This window comes from Pseudoliparis swirei, chromosome 11 (genome assembly GCF_029220125.1).
Source record: "Pseudoliparis swirei isolate HS2019 ecotype Mariana Trench chromosome 11, NWPU_hadal_v1, whole genome shotgun sequence".
NCBI classification, from domain to species: Eukaryota; Metazoa; Chordata; class Actinopteri; order Perciformes; family Liparidae; genus Pseudoliparis; species Pseudoliparis swirei.
The window spans coordinates 20,983,312-21,003,117 of record NC_079398.1 but is presented as its reverse complement, the minus strand read 5'-3'; the positions used below and the strand labels follow the sequence as shown (position 1 = coordinate 21,003,117).

The following is a 19,806-nucleotide window of genomic DNA, read 5'->3' as shown; positions in this document are numbered from 1 at the left end:
TGGGTCTTGTGGATAAAGCCTTGAAGGTGAATGTAGATTTAAAACCTGTTCACACTTGAGAATGTACAGAGTGCACATGATTGACAGCCAACTATTAGTTTCGTTCAAGGTTTGGTTGCATCACACAATTCCTAGAAAAGCTGGAGGCAATTCCAACATGAGCGGAGAGCCAATGAAAACATTTGTGTGGCCCTGGAAGACCTTTAGGAAAATGCCAACAAATATATACATGCTCAACTGCCAGGCTTTGAAACCTCACCTTTCCTCCACAGCCAGAGATAGCGTCGCACTCATATCCATCAGAAGCTGTCTCACACTCACTTTTCCCACCATATAAGTGATGGCACAGTGTACTTAAACAACAGGTGACATCTCACCTGTCACATAAGGCGAGGTCCTGGCTGCGGCCGACCTTCACGAACATCATCTTCGCGCTGAAGAGCAGCTGCCGCATGATGTCGGTGAGGAGGCAGGCGTCCACCTCTGGATTGGTCAGTTTACAGGACAGAGATCGGCAGTGGCTGATGAGCTGATGACCACATGCCGCCTGGTCATTGTGCAGAGTCAAGATCGACACGCAGAGGTAGGAACTGGGAGCCTGGGAGTTTTAGGAAAAGACCATTAGTGTTAGTGGGTTAATTCTACTATGAAGACACCAGAATATATCAGTGTAGGGGTCTGTCAACTGTGTAACACTTTAGAAACTAGAATGGGCACTCGGTAGAGCGCATACCTTCGCATATCACAAGATTGGGCATTGAATTATCAAAATGTTGGCATTAGTTGCATGCCAATTGGATAAAAATGTACCGCGCTATAGTAAAAAGAAGATTTTGACCTTTTCATGACCTATTATTAAAATAATAAATAATGTTAAGTAAAGTAGCATTCAAGGGATGTAGAATTGTTACAGTGTTTGGTGCAAACCGCCTGCAGTGAGTTGAAAATGACCGACCTGCTCATAGTAGAACTCGCTCTGCAGCAGCTGGTTCTCTGCAGGGTTCGTGCTGAGTTTGATCTGCCGTTGGACCACTTCAGGCAGATGCAGCATCCCATCGAGAGCTTCCTCTGTGACCACGGGGCTTCCAGCCACTGCACAAAGGCAGACGAGCAGAGAGAGGCCGGGTGAAAGCTCAGCTGAGAACGACTGCATTTTGGATATTTCACGTGGCAGGAGGAGCTGGAACTTCTCAATCTGATACAACAAAGAGTAAAAAGTTCACATGCAATTTCAGATTTTATTTAATTTACCTTCAGCAGGTTCCAGCTCATCGTCAGAACTGAACGAAGGAAATAAAGAAAGAAAACACAAATACATTTGAAAAAAAAGTCAAAAAACACACTGATTTCATATAAATATACATGTATTCTCACAGGGTTTCCCCAATATTATCTTATTATTTTTCAGGTCACATACTTGAAACTGTACTGAATTGTTGTAAAAGTACCAGTTTCCAATATAGTATATATTTATTCTAGGTAAGTGACAGTAACTGACCCGTCAAGCACAGAGAATGTAGAGTTCTACAAGTTGTCCAATAAACCTTCACATGTTTGTGTTGTTTCTTTGCCTAGAGTCTTACTCTGGGTGAAAGTAGGCGTAGCAATGGTCACAGACTCTGACGCCTTCGTCTCCCGGGAAGCCCTCCACCGGCATCTTATGTTCTGAACACGCGTGACAAACCAGGCGGCCGCATCTCCGACAATGATGCCGTCTGTTGAACTGAAAAAGCAAAAGACCGCTCATTTGGTTGTGAAACGTTAAAGTACAGAGGCGAGGTCGTTTGATGTGAGGGAACGGCTCGCATTTTCTTTTGCGGGAAATTTGTTTGCGACTTTTACACGTATTTTCTGTTCGATTCATGACAACTTCAGTGCATCACCCGCTCACCATGGTGAACCTCTCCCGCCGGCAGACCATGCACACGTCCTGCTTGGTGTCAGGGACCCAGTCTTTGCGGGCCGGGGTTTGCTCGGGAGGCTGGAACTTGGCAGACGAGGAACGTTTTCTCCCCGCGGAGCTCCGATCATTCTCCCTGTCCGTGCTGTTGGAGGAGGAGGATGTGTGTGTCGGGGTGCTGCCTGCCGTTCGACACAAGAAAGGAAGAAAATCACAATTTTAAAACCACAAACTTCAATAAATAGTTGAACACTTAACACAGAATCCACATAAGAAACACCATTACAATTTATTTATTTTTAAATGAAAAATCTGGATATGAAATAAATCTTTGTTTATTTTTTATTTTATTTTTCACATTAATGTCTTTTACCTTTCTTTAGTTATTTCGTTTTGTATTTAATGCTTATCATTTGGTTGTATTTAGTTTGATTGTTTGGTCCTTCCCTCCCTCCTCATTGGGTCCTACTCTTGGAGGGTAGATGTATAAGTTTAAACATGTGGGAGGGGATGGGTGGGAATGTTGGGCGGGTGTGTATGTGGATATGGATGGATATGGATGTGTGCCGATTTTATTTTGTTGTATATATATTTTTTTTTTTTCTCTGTCAAGGACAAATCTGTTTGTGGAAAATGCAAAAGAAAAAGTTATAAAATTTTTTTTTGCATTTTTAAAAATAAATATTTATGTTTCCTGGGGAAAGAACATATCTCTAATCTTTGGGGGAAATTGTTTATGGTGGATCAATATGCGTTTCATGTTATTACTGTGAAACAAAAGCAAATGTCTCACCTGAGGAGGTTGCTGGAGATTCGATTCGACTAAACGAAAGGGAGCAGCTGTCGAGGGCGGGACATTGCGTCAGGGTATCCTGGAGGCTGATTACAGAGTCTGAAAGCAGTCAAATATGTTGTCACATGTTGCTGTGGTAACTGGCTGTGCTACAACATGAATATGAAAAACAACGTATGGAGCACAAGGACATTTTGCCTTTTAAACTTTGATTCCAAGAACGATTTATAAAAGATTCTCTGTGACCTGAGGACAACCAAGGCCTCGTCAGCGCGTGTTCAATTGCATGCGTTTGTCTCAGTTATAGGCGTGTTATGTATGTTACACACATGACACATTGCTTCGCGTCGGCTTGTGTGTGTGACTGTCACCATGCGACGCTCCCTCGGCACTGACCCGATCGGGACCTCTCTCTCGGGGTGCAGGGGAAGTCGAGGGCCTTGCAGGCGTAGTTCGCCAGAAGCTTATCGATGTCCTCGGCTCCGAAGCCGGCCTCCTGACCGACCAGGAGGCTCCGCAGGGTTCTCACCGCCACGTCTGCCCAGTCCACCTTCAGGTTCATCAGCAGCTGCTCGAGCATCAGCATGGGCTCCGACAGCAGCGGGAAGTACTCCTGCCTGGCCGCTGGGGGCAGAGTCAGCAACACCTGGAGGGTAACACACATCCGCCGATGTTAAAACAACAGAGATTACTGGTAGCAGCTGCAGATAAGCCTGAAGGCCACATGGTTTCTACGTGTCATGCCAGTAAAACTTCAAGCAGGAGATGTGAGATTGATATTAAACTGAGGCAGCCATAGAGAGAGTTGCAGTCGTCTCAACGAGATGAAATAAAAGCACGATGTTGGTCTGAGATAAAGTTGGTCTGCTTTAAACCATTTGTGAGCATTCAATCTTTCAAGATATTGTGGAGGATCTGTTATTTATTTGCCTCTTATTGACGCTGAGCCTTTATGCATTCTCATTGCGAGGCCCGAGTTGTGTCACCGAACCACGGAAGAGCTCCAGATTTAGACCTCGTATTTTTGAGAATGGCAAAACTTGAACCCATTGCCTAACAATTCAATTCAATTCAGTTTTTACAAATTTGGAAAACAAGACAATCCCATTTTAGAAAACTCCCAAATAACCCTTCAGGAACAAATCAAAACGGGAAAGGACAGAGCCTTCAGGAGCAACAACCCAGATGAACAGGGGAGAAGGCAACAGAGAGCACCAGGAGCAACAGGAAGGACAGATCAAAAAATGAGATCGAGAATATGTAAGGTTAAAATAACATCACATATCACATCACATTCAACTAGAATGGGCAGCAATTGCATGCATACCTTCGCATATAGAATGATTTGGCATTGAATATTATGCCACATGTTGCAAAGCAATTGTACATGGACATAACGTGCTATGTGGTTTATATCAACACACTTGGACATATGACATATGGTTATGCTGAACACAACAAAACACACACACAGAAACTGAAACAGAATCATCAACTACTGCACACTGCAGACTGCTACATACACTGGCCACTACTTGTATCACTGCATACATAACTATACATCACACATCAAACCTTTTCTCACGACTCTTTATCTCACTATTCTCTTTCACAGGTTGGTCGACACACTCTCACACTCTACTTCTCATTTGATGACTCTACAGGTGGTACTACCTGCACATCATCATCCATACACATGCCAACTCCCATCATCACCATCATACGCAACTATTCATATATTCACCATACTCCGACGGATTTTGATATTCCCTGTTACATCCGTTTATATAGTTAATCCATCCTTTATTAGACACACTCAACAACACTGACAGAACACCACAAGCACAGAAACTTGCAGGCTGTGAAGAACTTACTGCAGAATTTCCTAGCTTTCATACAGGACCCTTTTTACATCAGAATCAGACCCGCAGCCCCTACACACCTGCTACATTGATACACACACTACACACACAACAGACACAGGAGAATAAGGAGAATAATAATAAATATTAATACAAATAACAAATAATAATAATCAGTGGTAAATAAAATAGTAACCCCATATGGTAAAAAAAAAAAATATCCCCTTTGATTGATGACTTGACCCGGTTTGACCTTTGATCTTAAAATAAATCAAATGGAATCCGGATAATAACCAATCTAATCCGGATTCAAGATTGACGAAGATTTGACCTTTTCATGACCTTTGACCTGACCTGATCGATCCCGATTGACCCAATCATCAATCAATCCCAAATCATAATATCCAAATAAATCCCACCACATTTTTCATGCATTCGGTTTTTTTTTTCAATACTTCGAATAACACTACAATAATAATAAATATAAAATAAATAAATATAAAAATTAAAACATATTTAAGCATTTTTCAATGAAGGAAGGTAATCAAGAGAAATACAAGAAGAGATAACGACAAGACAAATAGGGGGGGGAGGGGACTTGACCAAGCAGTAGATGACCAATTAGAAGAGTATGAAGATTATGATGATGGAGATTACAATGATGAGGATTATGATGATGATAAAGTCTCGTTGAGCAGATTCAAGCCAATGCAGAGAAGCAGTCGACCGTCAGAAGATGAAGACTGGGAGCAAGCTAATCAGAATGGGTGGTATAGGGACATGGGACGGATTACCTATAGTGCGATTCCAAGAAGAACAAAAGAAAGCCTCAGATACCTAAAGGTTGTTCAAAGAAGAACTGTCCAAGATCACCATGCATGTCAGTTGTCTCAAGAACAGTTGTCTCAAGAATGTTGACAAACCTTAGAGCCCAGGTGGAGGGCGTGGATGTGACGCCGACGCGCTGGAGACACCTGCCTCTGGAAATGCAGCGTGAGGTAGTCGGCCAGGAAGTGACAGGCAGCCAATCCGGGGCGGCGGTCCAGAGCGCGCTCACAGACGTCTAGGCCGACCACAGAGTCCGAGAGGTCCTCCAGTAACTGAGGAACAGAATTAAGATACGAGACATGAACAAAAAGAGGGAGAAACTAAATATGTTCCTCAACGGCCTCACAAACGCGTTCTGTTATTTTAAAGCATAAAATGGATTCCAGTCCAAAGTTAATTGGACTTGACCTGGAAAGCTTCGTCTGTCTGTCCACTTTCCAGCAGATGAAGCAATTGTTCAGTCTGAAGCTGCAGCCTCAGCTGGTCGGACACGGGATAGAGTTCAATCCACTGTGCACACAGAGCAAACTCCTGTGAAAAGAAACGGTTTTATTTTACGTATTAACAAATATGTGTTTAAGAGCTTAAGGCGTTAAGTTATTGTTTGACATCCCAGAGGCGATGAGTGGCTAAATAAACTGCTGCAGGCGTGTTGCACTTACTTTCGCCTCCACCATCATGGACAACATGGACTCAGAGTTTTTCTTAGACTCAGTCCTGAGCTCCTGCCAAGTGGCCCAAGGAAACGGAGGCTGTAAATCCAGCATCTGCGACGAGAGAGGAATGCAACAATTGATGGTTCGCAATGTGAAGTCCAAATATGGCAGTCGATTCATGAGATGCAAAGACATAAGTAGTGAATGACACACTTGGATAGAAAAAAAAAAGGTCACCCAGGTCCAAAAAGAGAACTAAGGTCAGCCAAAAGTAAGCCGGATTACAAGGATAGGTGTATATTCATCAGGTTTTACATCAACAATTACTCTCCTTTCTGTCGTTTTGACTTTTCTGTATCGATCGCTGTAAATTACCCGGTGATAGATGTCCAGTTCTTTCTTCTTGAGCTCCAGGTCCGTCCTCAGCGAGGCGTCTGTGCTCAGGTCGTCGAGGCAGAACTCGAGCAGCTCCAGGCAGGCGGTCAGAGGCCAGCGCTCCAGAGCCTGGAGGAAAACGCGCGCTCGAAGGTTAGCATCCTGAACGCGGAACAGCTGACCGATTCCTTCATCTCCATCTAAACGGTTGAAAAACAGATAAACAAACATTTGAGTTATGTTCATAACGACAAATAACAGCTGCAGCTTTCTTACTTTCCTGCTTTCATTTCCTTGTGTCAAAATAAGTTTAAATGATTAAAAATGTTTAAATGTGACATGACAATGAAGCCATGAAAATGTAAAATACATTTGTTTTTGTCAATTGAAGAAAATTAGATCTCAGGAGATAATACTAAAGAAATAAAGTCCTTTTTATTCTAATTATTCTCAATAATTATTCTTTTTGTTCGAAACCCAATACCAATTTACTGCACAGATCTATTTTCAGTGATGTAAAACACAGATAAGTAAATCTGCACATCTGGAAACAGTGAATGTTTGTCATTTTTGGCTGATAAATTATGTTAAAGTTTACAGCAAGTTGTTGTCAATTTAAAATGTACTGTTGATCAACTTAAAACAAAGACATGTACATGCTGCATTTACATGTAGCTAGGCAATACTAATATATTTGTTACAGACAAAACGGTATTTATTAGGTTGGAGCTCATATTAAAAAGCACATCAAGTGTCACCAAAGCATTTGATGAACTTCAAAATGCTTCCTTTCTTATTATTTCTCACCTTCTAAGGCAGCACAGGCTAGTAGGCGGTCTCTTAGCGCCCCCTCCTGACTGCCGCCTTGCCCGTACAGCTCCAACAGACTGAGGGCTCGGCCGAGGTCTCTGGAGGTCAGCGCCGTCTGGAAGGCCTCGGCAGCCACGGCCTGGGCGACTTCGTCTCGAGGCCCGGACAGCAGCAGACCGACGATGGGTTTCCCACAAACAACCGCCCCTAGTCTGGCAGAACCCTCCTCGCCCTCACTTAACGGGGCGCCCAGCAACGGCTCCGCCATAGTGTGAAGGTAGGCCCGGAGAATAGGGAACTCCTTCAGCAGGTTATCCGCTTCACGAGAAATCTGCTCTCCATCCAGGCAAACCTCTTTACGGCTGCTGCGGAAATAGCCGGACCATCCGGAGGATTGCGTCCGGGCAATTTCTCCTTTGCAGGCACCGAGACACGCCAGTGTGGCCAGTAGAGGGGAGCGAGACTTGAGGAAAGACAGGGCTGATGGTGTGAGAAGGAAGGAGCTTGAGGAAGAGGTGGAGGAGGAGGACGAGGATGAATGAGATGGTGGCGAGGTGGAGAGGTTGGTGGCCGTATTGGAGTTGTCCTCCCCCGAGTCCTCGGACTCTGAGCTCGGCTCAGACTGAGGCTTTGCGATTCCCAGAGTTGACGAGTGCTTCCCGGCATGCCGTCGGAGCAGGGCGGACAAACTCGCCACACCGAACACGCCGTCATCTTTCTTGGCCTGATCGGAGTCGCCGTCATCGGCTGGACCGGAGCTCCACACAGTCAGAGTCTCACAGCACCGCTGGACAATCACCTGCTGGACGCTCAGTCGCAGGCCGTCCTGCTGCAGCAGGGACAGCACCCTGGGGACCAGACAGGACATGAAAGAGTTAAGGAGGCTTTTGCCCCCACACTTTTCCTTTTCATGCCATTTCACACCAGCGTTAATGGATGCTTTATCAGCGAACCAAGAGCACTATTAAACTAGAACGGGCACTTGGTAGAGCGCATACCGTTGCAAATCACAAGATTAGGCATTGAATTATGAACATGTTGACATTAGTTGCATGCCAATTGGATACAAATTGACCGCGCTATGGTAAAAAGAATATTTTGACCTTTTCATGACCTTGACCTTTGACTCGATCGATCCCAAAATCTAATCAAATGGTCCCCGGATAATAACCAATCATCCCACCAAATTTCATCCAATTCGGTTTAATACTTTTTGAGTTATGCGAGTAACACGCATACAAATAAATAAATACACGGCGATCAAAACATAACCTACCGCATTTTCAATGCGAAGGTAATTATACTTCCTCATTTTTGCCGCCCTCAGACGTAACGACGCCTCTATTGTGTCAAATCTTCTGACATCATTTTTTTATAATAATAATATATTTATTTAGGTCATTCACAAAGTGCTGAAGAAGTAAAAATCCAAATCAAAACAAATGTTGTTGGCATTAAGCAATTTCAGTAAAATGTTATAAACTGCCCAAGTTAGATGATGATTCCTGTTATTGCCAAGTAGCACAGGTGTGACGTGATGAACCAATCAGCATGTCTGATTAACCTGTCGGAAAAAGTGTCTCCACCAATCAAACGATAAAAATAAATAAAAAGATATATTGATTTGGGATTTGGGGTTCAGTTGTCTTCATGTCAGCTATAACTGCACCATGTTTGACCATTTCTACAGCGCAGTGTTGTAGGAGAAAATGTGTTAACAGTTGTCTCATGTCTAGTGGGGGGGGTATAATCTCTGTGGGGTGGGGTCATGTGAAAGGTCACAAACCAGTGACTTGAGGGTGATGGACCAACCGGAAGGTCCTCAAAATGTTGGGGGTTTGCAGAATAAAAGCTTTGTCTCAAGTCAAACTCCCTTAAGAAATAGATGGAATGATGGGGGATGGATGAGATCTTTGGTATAAAAGTTGCAAGGTTGCAGTCTTGCACTGAGTTTCTGACAGTGATTGAGAGGAAGGCTGAGCTCTGCTCCATTCAGCTGAATGTTTTCATGACTTGTTTGTTATTTAGTGCTTGTTTTGACTTGTTAACTTGTTACTACTTTATAGTAGTGTCATGGGTCAACCATGCTTAAACTACTTTTGATTTCTCACAAGGTAAAGGAACACTTATTTCCACCACACGCAGCAGCTGTGAGGCTCACATCTGCGCCGCAGTTCAGGTAAACTTGTGCAAGACGGTGAGGAATAACACAAGCAGTGCAAACTGCAGGCAGATGTACGCTCGGTCACCTATCAGGAGACACCTGTCTGTCGAACAGCAGGTAGGAGAGGAGCTGAAACGGGGCTTGAAGCAACACCAGCAGTGGATTGCCGAGCTTCACTTCACTGCTCTGATCTAAGAGAACCAGGTGGAACAAGAAGACGAGTCACTGCTGGGAAAGTCAGCATTTAGGGTAAAACTGCTGTCATTTGGTAAGAAAAGTGAGTGTTGTGGCACTGAGATAGATATCCAATCTCAATTGGATATGATTGATCAGACTTTATTAGAAATTGTTGCATTTTTAAAACATTTTATTGTATGGACCATTATATTCTGTTTTTAATTTGTTTTTTAAAAAGGCCAAAACTGTCACAGTAGATATACATGTATGACAAACTAAAAGGACAGACTAAAACGGAAAATATATACAATTGAGGTCTGAGCACGACGCAATTAAACGACTTAAACGCTTGAAGAGCTGTAGTTAGAGGTTGTTTATGCCAAATGCATCAAGGCAGAAGAATCTTAAATCTACGGCCTTCTAGTTTAAGATCAGCATCTTGCCAAAACACATCAACCCGTCAATGACAGAGGACGTTACCTTCTGAACCGAGGCTGCGCACCAACACGGATGCCAGTGTGTTGACGTAGTCGAGGAAACCGCGCACGTAATCTGGTCTGGCGAGGTCTCCGTCTGGCTCGAAGGGGCAAAGCTGATCCAGAGAGCGAAGCAGCCGCTTCATGCTGGAGCGCACGGGGTGGGCGTCCAGCTCCGACTGCTTCAGACTGGCCTGCTCAACCAGCTGTGCCAGCAGAGCGCTGCCCACGACGCCCTCTGCTCAAACGAGAGGTCAAATCATTCAGACGCTCTCACGGAGTGCGAGCGTGGCGCGGCTCGAACGTTCCACAGGTGTTTTTAAAGTTAATCCGTATTGCGTCTGACGGTTCGACATTAAAGCAGAGTGACTGAGCCGACCTGTGCCGTCTGTCGCAGTGCTCAGGATGTGCAGGGTGGTCTCCAAGTGTTGAGCTAGACTGAGCCGAGCGTTGATGGACTCTTCGCTCAGGGCTGGGTAGCAACACAGGAGCACCTCCTGGATGCAGCAACCAAACGGGCTGGTGAACACTTGGTCTTCCCCGACAGCTTCTATGAAGAAGAGAGGATCAGTCACAAGGAAACTATTCCGCACATTGTCTTCATTCGGCAGGTCATTGTACGATTGTCCATTTCCATTGAAAGCAGCTAAATGGCATGTACATGTCCATGTGAATACACATTTTCTTTTTCCCAAAATAAAAACAGTTGAGTAATTGTATCCACCTGTTTTGACAGAGCTCTTATTGGTGGCAGGATGATTGAGGATCTTGTTGATGTGCTGTAATACCATAGGAAATCCACAGATCCCCTCAGAATGGGGAACCTTCGGGTCAACTCGTATTCCTGGGGAGGCAGACGGGGATTACATGTGCAAAGCTGCCGGTAAACACATCACGACACCGTTGGTCTCGTTTCAGTTTCCACGTTCAAGTAAATCTGCTCTGACACCTGCACCGACTACAATGAATCATCGCGATCGCTGGAGAATCTTCCACGAAAGACCCCATGACTCTGAGGAACCGCATACCTCGAGCCTCCAGGCAGCCGTCGAGCCGGCGCTCCGCCGTGTCCAGCAGCTGTCGGGACGTCTTCCAGAGCCGACAGTGGCAGCAGGCCAGGTCGAAGGCGGCCATGGCGGCCGGGCTGAGCTCCTCCAGCAGTGCGTAAGGGAGGCCGGAGGGGTCGGAAGTGCAGCGGCTCAGCCAGTAGCCGCCCTCCAGTGAGGGCATCGGGTGAGCAGGGGTGCTGAGGAGGCGGTCCGCGATGTCTGAGATGGAGTAGAAAGCCACACCTGCGGGGTGAAAGAAACACATAAAGACGAGTCAGATCCTGATTATCTTCTGTGCATTAAAAATCTATAACAAGTGGCAAGAAATCTATAAAAATGCAACCATGTAAAGCACAAAACAAAGTGAAACATTGCACTTTAAATCTATATTTTGTAGCTTAGTGGTGTATTTTGTTCCTCTGGATGACTAGCTCAATGTATTCAAAGTCACAATATGATATTTCCAGCTAAGAGACTTCCATTCAGGGAAGCACAACTTCAACACAAGGAAGAAGAGGCAGAGCTTTGGATACTTTCAAAAATCTACCTGCCGATTCCAGCTTAAACCCTCCTGTCACCTTTCGGGTCAATTTGACCCCATTCAATGTTTAATGTCGGTGTTCTTTCGGGTCAATTTGACCCCAGGCTGTTTTTCACTGTGTCAAACATATAAGAAATATCAACTTTTTTATATATTTAAAGGGCTATTTAGGTAGTCAACAAACAAACATAAAGTACCTCACACTTAAACTTGGGAAACAATATTAATTCTAATAATTTTCTGGAGGTTTTAATTGCTGGGGTCAAATTGACCCCGAGGGTAAAATATGTTAGTAAATGTGAAGGTAACAGGAGGGTTCAACTGCACTCGCTGTGCCACGAGGAGGACGAGGATATCTTTGGATCGATCTTATGCCGGTGGGATGAAAAGGCATTTTTAATAAAAATATGTCGAACCTGCAGCGGCGGCACTTCCGATGGCCTGCAGGGTGGACAGCCCACTGCTGCCCAGCCGACTCCTTCCTGCCGCTGACACAGCCCCCGTCCCCAAACCCTCTGAGGAGGACGAGGATGAAGACCTAGACTGGCTCTCCATCTTCTCCTCCACCCGTCCCAGCTCCACCAGCACTTCTTTGTAGCACTCCATGAACACCAGCTCACCACAACAGGCGGACGCCTCCAGATCAAACACCAGAGACACCTGCAGAGACGCCATGAAACACACAAAGCTGAATAAAGGTTTCCCTAAATCATAGTTAGGTAGTACACATAAGAGCTGTGGGACATGTTATTAGTGGTAGGGATATTATATTAGCAGTAGCAACAGTACAAGTTGTACTTTGCTTATCAAAATGTGGAACATTGAGCTGCTAAAAACCACAAATAGATTTTGTAAAGTCCAGCCCAGACCTGATGAGCCTCCATGAAGTTTCCCCGGTGGATGCAGGACATGAGTAGAGACTCTGGAGGGGACAACATGGCGGGGACCAGCCAGCTGTGTGGACCTCCGCATGGACAAACCTCCAGTTCCACGCAGCCTGTCCCTCCTCCACCATCTGACAAAGGACAAATAAAGACTTCAGAGATCCACACAGATAATAAAAGTCTTAAAAAAAATACTCCAGAGGACACAAATCTGGATTTAAGTCATTTAAATGAATCAAATAGTAAAAAAATATTCACACTTCACAATAAAAGGATTTCCGTAAAACAATATTTGAAATAGTGGAACACAAAACATTTGATTTAATTCAATGTGAGACCAAGTCAATCAACCAAAGAGAGGACCGGCTGTTGTTTGTGCGTTACCTGACGCACTCATGCCGACTTCTCCGTTGTGTTTCTCCACTGAGGTTTGTCTCCTGGGCCTCTTCCTTCTCCTCAGGCTCGAGCTCCTGCTGCCTCCCAGGGAAGTGACGGGAGGGCTGACCGCCGACACCTGGAGAGGACTTTCTGAACCTGCAAGTGAATTCACCGTCAACATTTAGAGAATTAATGCCACCATGCTATCCGAGGCCACACGCATGAAGATGAGACGCCAGTCGAACGTCTGTGCATTTCAGTTGTTGTTGATTTTCCTCTGCTGTGCATTGCGTGCAGAGAGGTAAATCACATTTAAAAAACTGAAAGCTGAAGAAATATCTCGTCCTTCTCACCACTTCCACCGTCCTGGTTGCTGGTGATGATCTGCAGCCGCCACTGAGCCTCCGCAGTGCGTTTGGACAACCTCTGCAGACGAGGCCCGAATGTCTCACCCGTCACCGAGCAGCCGAGGTTCTCCGCCACCTCTCGAAGAAGTGCTCCTCCCGCCTCCTGGCCCTCCTGGCCGAGCACACACATGCCTTCCAACCCTTCTTTCAGCAGCTTCAGGAAACCCGTCATGGCCGCCACGTCGGACAGAAACCCCCTGCAGCCCTGGATAAAGTGTCCCAGCTCCAGGTGACTACAGTGGGCTTCTGACGGTGAACTTGAACGCGGCTTCTGGTTCTCTTTCCTGCTGTACTCGTCCGTCTCTGCCGTGGTTCCCGATTCTACATTTGCGTTTCTTGCATCTGGTAAAAGTTCTGACTGAGTGACATTCCCCGTGTTCTGGTTCCAGCTCGTGTCTTTTTGGATCTGCTGGGAAAAGTCAGCGGTGGACAGGAAGAGAAGAGAGAAGATGTTCTCCAGGAGCTCCAGGCGGAACATGGCAGGAACGGCCTCCAGGTAGAGCTGACACTCTGACAGGTAGTGCTGGAACAGCAAACGGAAACCTGGAAACCACAGCAGACAGAAGGACAAGGTCAGGGCGTCATTCATTACATTACAGGGAGCAATTCAGGGTGAAGTGTCTTGCTCAAGGACACATCAACTAGGCCGGGGATTGAAAGACGGACTTGCTTACCACGGACCCACAGGCGCCCTCATTCAGAGAAGAAAAGATCAATAAACAAAGACAACATTGTCAGCTGAAAACAACAAGATTATATTTGTAGTATTTAAGCACAATCAAAAGGTTACATAGGAAAAAGTGGAAAACTCTTTAACTCAGAATTATTTTCATTATCGATTAATCTGCCAATTCATTTTTAGAATAAATCCATTAATTATTCATTCTTTTTTTTAACATTTTATCCACCAGTTTCTCAAAGTCTGCGTTTGCTGTATTAAGTTAATCGTAGGTGGAAAATATATTAAAATATAGAGCAAATATATAAAAGAGGAAACTGGGTGAGGCTGTAGAATTCCAGAACTTAGATTAAAGTGGGGGGAAAAAAGTGTGTGTTTTTGTTGTTGTCACGGAACCACATCCATGTTGGATTGTAATGAAATTGATTGAATTAAATTATAATTTGCAATCCAATTTAGTAATAAAAGTAAATACTTGTGATCTCAGCCCAGAATAACAACATAATCATCCGTAAGTAGACGTATCAGACGAAAACAAAATAATGATCTGGAGATAGCTTTTGTGGTTCAACAAGAATATCGCCATGTTTCATAATGAAGCACCTCCACACTAGCGCCTGCATGCGGCATTCCCCGTTTACTGGCCTCGTATGTGGTGTGATGAGGTTAATCCAACCTCACAAAGATCCAACAAAAATGTTGGGGGCAATTGTTGTTTTACTTGAAATTTTCTTACTCTGAGAATATTTTCATTTTTTCTCTCAACATTTTTTTCTTCTTCTTTTTTTCTGTGAAGTTCAGACTTTAATCTCAGATATTGAGAATTATTTCTTTATTTGTATATATATATATATATATTTTTGTAACATACAATGGTCCTTACATGCAGTTGTACCAAAGGGAAGTCTTTAAATGTGTTGTTTTTTCAGCTGAAAAGCCAAAGATATTCAGTTTAATATGATTTACAATGGAGAAAAGCAGGGACATTTGAGAAGCTGATAAAAGCACATTTCAAAATACTGTATATTTAAACAGGTTGGCCACAAAGACATCACTCTCTTTTTATTTTGCAAATAATAATCAGCTAAAATGATCAGAAAAGGCAACGTTTCTAACCACCGTCATCAAACTGAAACTTCACCGCAGAAAGGAAAGACAGCTTTCGTACCTTCTGAGGACGTTGGGCTTTTGGTTTGATCCATTTCTGCTTCAGAGAGCTGCTGCTGCTGTAGATGCTGCTGCTGCTGCTGCATAGGCTCACACTCGGTGCAATCGGAGTATTTATGTGCATTCACACAAAGAGCATAGATGGCATACTTCATGGCACAGAAGCCCTGGAACAAAACGATGTTCCTCTGCATAGCAGAACTGAGATTACTGACGACTTCAGTGTCTTCTGCGGGGAAAAATAAAATGACATTATTTCTTTGGCAATCAACCCCCAAAACGTTCACGACAGGCTGCGAAACGACAAAAGCGAGGATGATGATGATGAAGACGCTGACCGTTTCCTGTTGAACTTGGCCGTTTCTGCAGCAGATCGAGTATCTTGCGCTCCTCAAACTGAGCCAAAGGAGTCAGAGAATGCAGAATATAGAGGGCGGAGTGATTGTCCAGAGTGTGCAGATGTGCCAGCAAGGCTTCCGTAGAAATCCCTCTGCACGGACACGATTATAAAAGACGGAAAAGTGTTAAAAATAAATAACGATTGAGATGGGAGTTAAAATGCCAGTCAGACATTGTAAAACACAAACAAATGCTTACGGATTGTTGTTTTTACACCATTCAAGTATATCGAGCTGAGAGGACAGAAGATCAGAAAACTCCTGCAGAACAGAATCATTGGCTGGTGCCTAAAAAGAAAGAGAGAGCGTGCATCAGCCAACGACACCCGATGCCTGTAAAAGAGCCACGGAGGCGGAGGTGCAGGCAGATGTCCGACCTGCTCTCGGTGAAGGATGCCGAGCAGCGTTTGAGCCGCGCTCAGACTGCGACACTGAGTCCATCCGAGGAGCAGCAGCAGACGGGATAAAGGCTGGAACTCCAACCTCAGCAAGTCTTTCAGCTGGGAAAACTCCTCGTGCTTCATCAGGTCAAGCGCAGTAACCTACCGGAAGGAACCAACATTATTGCATTACTGCTGTTATCACATGCGATTGCTAACCAACTTCACTTGACCATCACGATCCAGGACTAATGAGGAATAATACAGTCATGTCGCCGGGTACACTCGATTACTTCATGGGGGAATTTAAATCGGATTACCTTCGCATTGTGTTTTGATCGCAGTGTATTTATTTATTCGTATGCGTATTACTCGCAGAACTCAAAAAGTATTAAACCGAATCGCATGAAATTTGGTGGGATCATTGCTTATTATCCGGGGACCATTTGATTACATTTTGGGATCGATCGGGCCAACGGTCAAGGTCATGAAAAGGTTAACATCTTCTTTTTACCATAGCACGGTCGATTTGTATCCAACTGGCATGCAACTAATGCCAACATGTTCATAATTCAATGCCCAATCTTGTGATATGCGAAGGTATGCGCTCTACCGAGTGCCCGTTCTAGTTATAAAACTGGTTTTAACCCAGTGGTTCACTTACCAGGACCTGCTCAAGGAAGTGCTTCCCACTACTAAGGCACTCAAAATAAATGGTCTTCCAGATGGACGGTCGATCCTTGTGGCAACATAAACTGAGAGCCAACTTCTCTGCTTCGGGAAGGTCCGCTGAGAGGGAAACGGGAACAGTGGAAACAAGTTGAGCGTGACGATCCATAAACAGGCTATTATTCAAAGTTACAACAAGAGGTTTTCAATTAAGGTTCTCAATTTAATAATGATGCCTCTGTCGGACCTATAAAACCAAGCGAGGAAACCAGGAGGCAATTTCTACGGAGTTATTCTTTATTCTTAACGCCACCGGGTCAGGTTCTCCATGAAATCAGACAAGACTATTTACGGTACAAAGACCAGAGAGCTTATATTTAAATGCTTACGTTTGTCAGTGAGTAGTACGTTTGCCAGGTCGGTCGAGATTTTTCTTTTCGGAGAATTTTCTTTTTTACATTATATTTTGTGTTTTGGCTAAAATGAGACTAAGACAAAAAGTTAAATAATTGGCTATAGAATAACCACTTGAATTACCACCTCGCGGGCGTATGCCTACACTCAGCAAATGGAGAGAATTGTGAGATTTGTTTCATAACTGACCCTTAATTATCCTTCCTCCTAGACTGGAATGTAATATCGTGAGTTTCACATCAATAAAAATGTGGGTTGGTGGTGAAAACAAAGTTGACTTTGTTTCACCATCATCATATTACAGGTCTGAATCTAAAATAGCGACAAAGTCATCCACTATCTCACGCGAGCTAGATCAAGATATCTTGGACACAAGGAGGTCGTGCTCATGGAAACACTAAAGAATCGGTAGATGATATATTATGGGAGGCATTTAGGAGTAAAGCATTGTTCAACATTGCATTGTGTCTTGTTCTTTCTTACATTTTTCCTTGATTTAAGTTTGGTTTGAATCAATGTCATCATTAAGTATACGCTAAACCATAAAACACCCCTCCATCTCCCCAATTGATTTAATGCCAAATTATATAAGATGTGAATAAAACTGCAGAGGAGCAATAAAAGCTGTCACATGCAACGTTTTTTGAGACACTAAGTAAAAATATGCCACAAAAGCAGAAGTGTGATTAAAAGAGGAAAGGAGGTGATGTGCCGAAGTTATGTAATATATTATGTAACCGTATTAGTACAATAAATCAAAGACGGATGACCTGGCTGCAGATTCATAGGAAGTTGGACTATATAGACGCTGATTTTACAAAGCGCTAACTTATCAAGATGAAGATAACTTAAAGAGCTTCATAGTGAAATCTGTGTTTTTGTTACTTTACATTTCATTTAGGTGACGCTTTTATCGGGAGCAATTCAGGGTTAAGCGTCACATCGACTGATCGTTTGAACCGCCAACCCCTTGATTAGAAAACGGACCTGCTCACCACTGACCCACACCAGTTAAAGTATAAAGCAAATCCTGATGATCCCAAAAACATGATAACAAACATCAAATAATGCTCAACCTTTATTGACAAATCGATTGTCGACAGAGAGAGAAGTTTACGTAGTACCTCGTTATCGGGGACGAACACACTCGGACTACCTTGTGTCTCAGGCGCGCTCCTCAGCAGATGATCCCTCTGAAGCCTCAAGGCGGCGGCGCAGTAAACGGAGACGAGGGCGTCGCAGCGAGGGCGGAGCAGCGAGCTCAGGATCCGCTCCTCTTTCAGGGGCCGGTCTCTGGCGGCCCACAGCGCCTCACACAGCGCCTCCAGCTGCCCGCCGCTTCTGCCCGAGCTCCACGGCATCACGGACAACACGGCGTAGACCTCCTCCACCCACTCCCCCACCTTCTCCGGCCGTCTCTCCGGGTTTCCCAGAACCTTCATCAAGTGTTGGATGAAAGTGTGCTGCAGAGCTCGGTCGTCAGCGCGCGACTCGTCCTGTCGGAGAAGGAGAACGATTATCAAAAGTTGGATTTCAACTCCACAAAGATTTTATTTCTATTTTTATATGCGTGTAATTTATAGAGATCATTTTTGCTTTGTAGTTACAATAAGTTTGACTCTACCTGTAAGAAGTGTGTTAGACACTGGGCGAGTCGGGGCTTCCTTTTCTCCAATAAGGTCCGCAAGCAAGACTCAACGGCCGCATCTGTGGTCCTTGAGGCCTCCGGTGCTTTTTTCTCGGACTGTGTGTCCAAGAAGGCCCGGTGCACCTCCTGCTGAAAGATAATTTATCTCAGTCTATAGTCACGACATGTAAAACAGAACACATCACGTTAGTCTCAGTACACTTAGCCTGTGTGAACAAAAGCTTCTAATAATAATAATAATAATACATTTATTTTATAAGGCGTCTTTCAAGGCACTCAAGGTCGCCGTACAACACATTAAAAACAGTTCAAGAATAGATACAATTTTTAAAAAGCAGAAAAGTTACTGTAGTGGCACTCCGTTTAGCTCTGGCTCTTCTGTACCATCCTTTTGAGTTCAATCTTAAAAGCTATTAATTGAAACGCGAGTGAGACAGTACTTCTTTCATACAAAATGTTTACGACACAAAAACGTAGAGTACATGGTGACATCTTTGAACTCAAATCAGCACTGACAGTCCAACACGCAGGTGTTATAATGACGTAACGTCACCTGATTGGGGGCCTGCATTCTGACGAGTTATTCAACTTTAAAATACAACGCTAAATTATGTATGTTAACATAAACATTCTTTCAAATCATAATAAAAAGATTTATCTTCAGTTACCTTTTTTAATCTTTTTAAACTAAATTATTATAACAAATGAAATCATGCATTTGGCTCTTAGTTACAAAGCAGAAACAGTCTGCAGCAGAGCAACCATCACGGGGAACAAGTTAGGCATAGGCCTGCCTGAAAAGGTGAGTTTTGATGTGAGATTTGAATAAAATGATTGGTCTCAATCTAATTAAAAAGGTAAACACTTTCCTACCTAGTTTTTACAATGTCATTATCAACAGCAGAGCGTTGTAACATGAGATGAAATGATATTAACCTTGAGAACGGTGTCTGCTATGCTCTCTGAGCCCAACTCCTCCAGGAGGAGGAGGAACTCCAGCTCTCTTCTGACATCGAGAGGGACCTGAAGTGGACGGCAAACAACAGTAGAGTTATCTCGTCACATCATTTCATAACTCAACTCTGTCTGCTTTATGAAAGATCACAGTGAAGTGTATTATTATTATGTTTTATTGTCTTTACGGTCTCAAC

At 44.0% G+C, this 19,806-nt stretch overlaps 1 protein-coding gene across 5 annotated transcripts in view; it reads right to left on the bottom strand.

The window, feature by feature from the left end:
* The window catches only part of zfyve26 (zinc finger, FYVE domain containing 26), a 32,095-nt gene that overhangs the window by 10,570 nt on the left and 1,719 nt on the right, over positions 1–19,806 (bottom strand). For 3 of the 5 annotated variants that reach the window (XM_056427221.1, XM_056427223.1, XM_056427225.1), the window contains exons 4-32: positions 19,592–19,678; positions 18,632–18,781; positions 18,164–18,503; positions 16,589–16,713; positions 15,922–16,086; positions 15,744–15,832; positions 15,485–15,636; positions 15,148–15,375; positions 13,247–13,843; positions 12,900–13,049; positions 12,501–12,646; positions 12,048–12,291; positions 11,070–11,333; positions 10,766–10,885; positions 10,421–10,591; positions 10,046–10,279; positions 9,474–9,579; positions 7,222–8,072; positions 6,415–6,614; positions 6,046–6,150; positions 5,792–5,914; positions 5,479–5,655; positions 3,090–3,339; positions 2,694–2,792; positions 1,892–2,082; positions 1,584–1,723; positions 1,252–1,280; positions 956–1,092; positions 378–598 (exon numbers count right to left, since the gene is read on the bottom strand). In XM_056427221.1, coding sequence (XP_056283196.1) covers positions 378–598; positions 956–1,092; positions 1,252–1,280; positions 1,584–1,723; positions 1,892–2,082; positions 2,694–2,792; positions 3,090–3,339; positions 5,479–5,655; positions 5,792–5,914; positions 6,046–6,150; positions 6,415–6,614; positions 7,222–8,072; positions 9,474–9,579; positions 10,046–10,279; positions 10,421–10,591; positions 10,766–10,885; positions 11,070–11,333; positions 12,048–12,291; positions 12,501–12,646; positions 12,900–13,049; positions 13,247–13,843; positions 15,148–15,375; positions 15,485–15,636; positions 15,744–15,832; positions 15,922–16,086; positions 16,589–16,713; positions 18,164–18,503; positions 18,632–18,781; positions 19,592–19,678 — 5,891 coding nt within the window. The remainder of the gene's footprint in view (positions 1–377; positions 599–955; positions 1,093–1,251; positions 1,281–1,583; positions 1,724–1,891; positions 2,083–2,693; positions 2,793–3,089; positions 3,340–5,478; positions 5,656–5,791; positions 5,915–6,045; positions 6,151–6,414; positions 6,615–7,221; positions 8,073–9,473; positions 9,580–10,045; positions 10,280–10,420; positions 10,592–10,765; positions 10,886–11,069; positions 11,334–12,047; positions 12,292–12,500; positions 12,647–12,899; positions 13,050–13,246; positions 13,844–15,147; positions 15,376–15,484; positions 15,637–15,743; positions 15,833–15,921; positions 16,087–16,588; positions 16,714–18,163; positions 18,504–18,631; positions 18,782–19,591; positions 19,679–19,806) is intronic. The other 2 variants (XM_056427222.1, XM_056427224.1) reach the window with 2 other exon arrangements.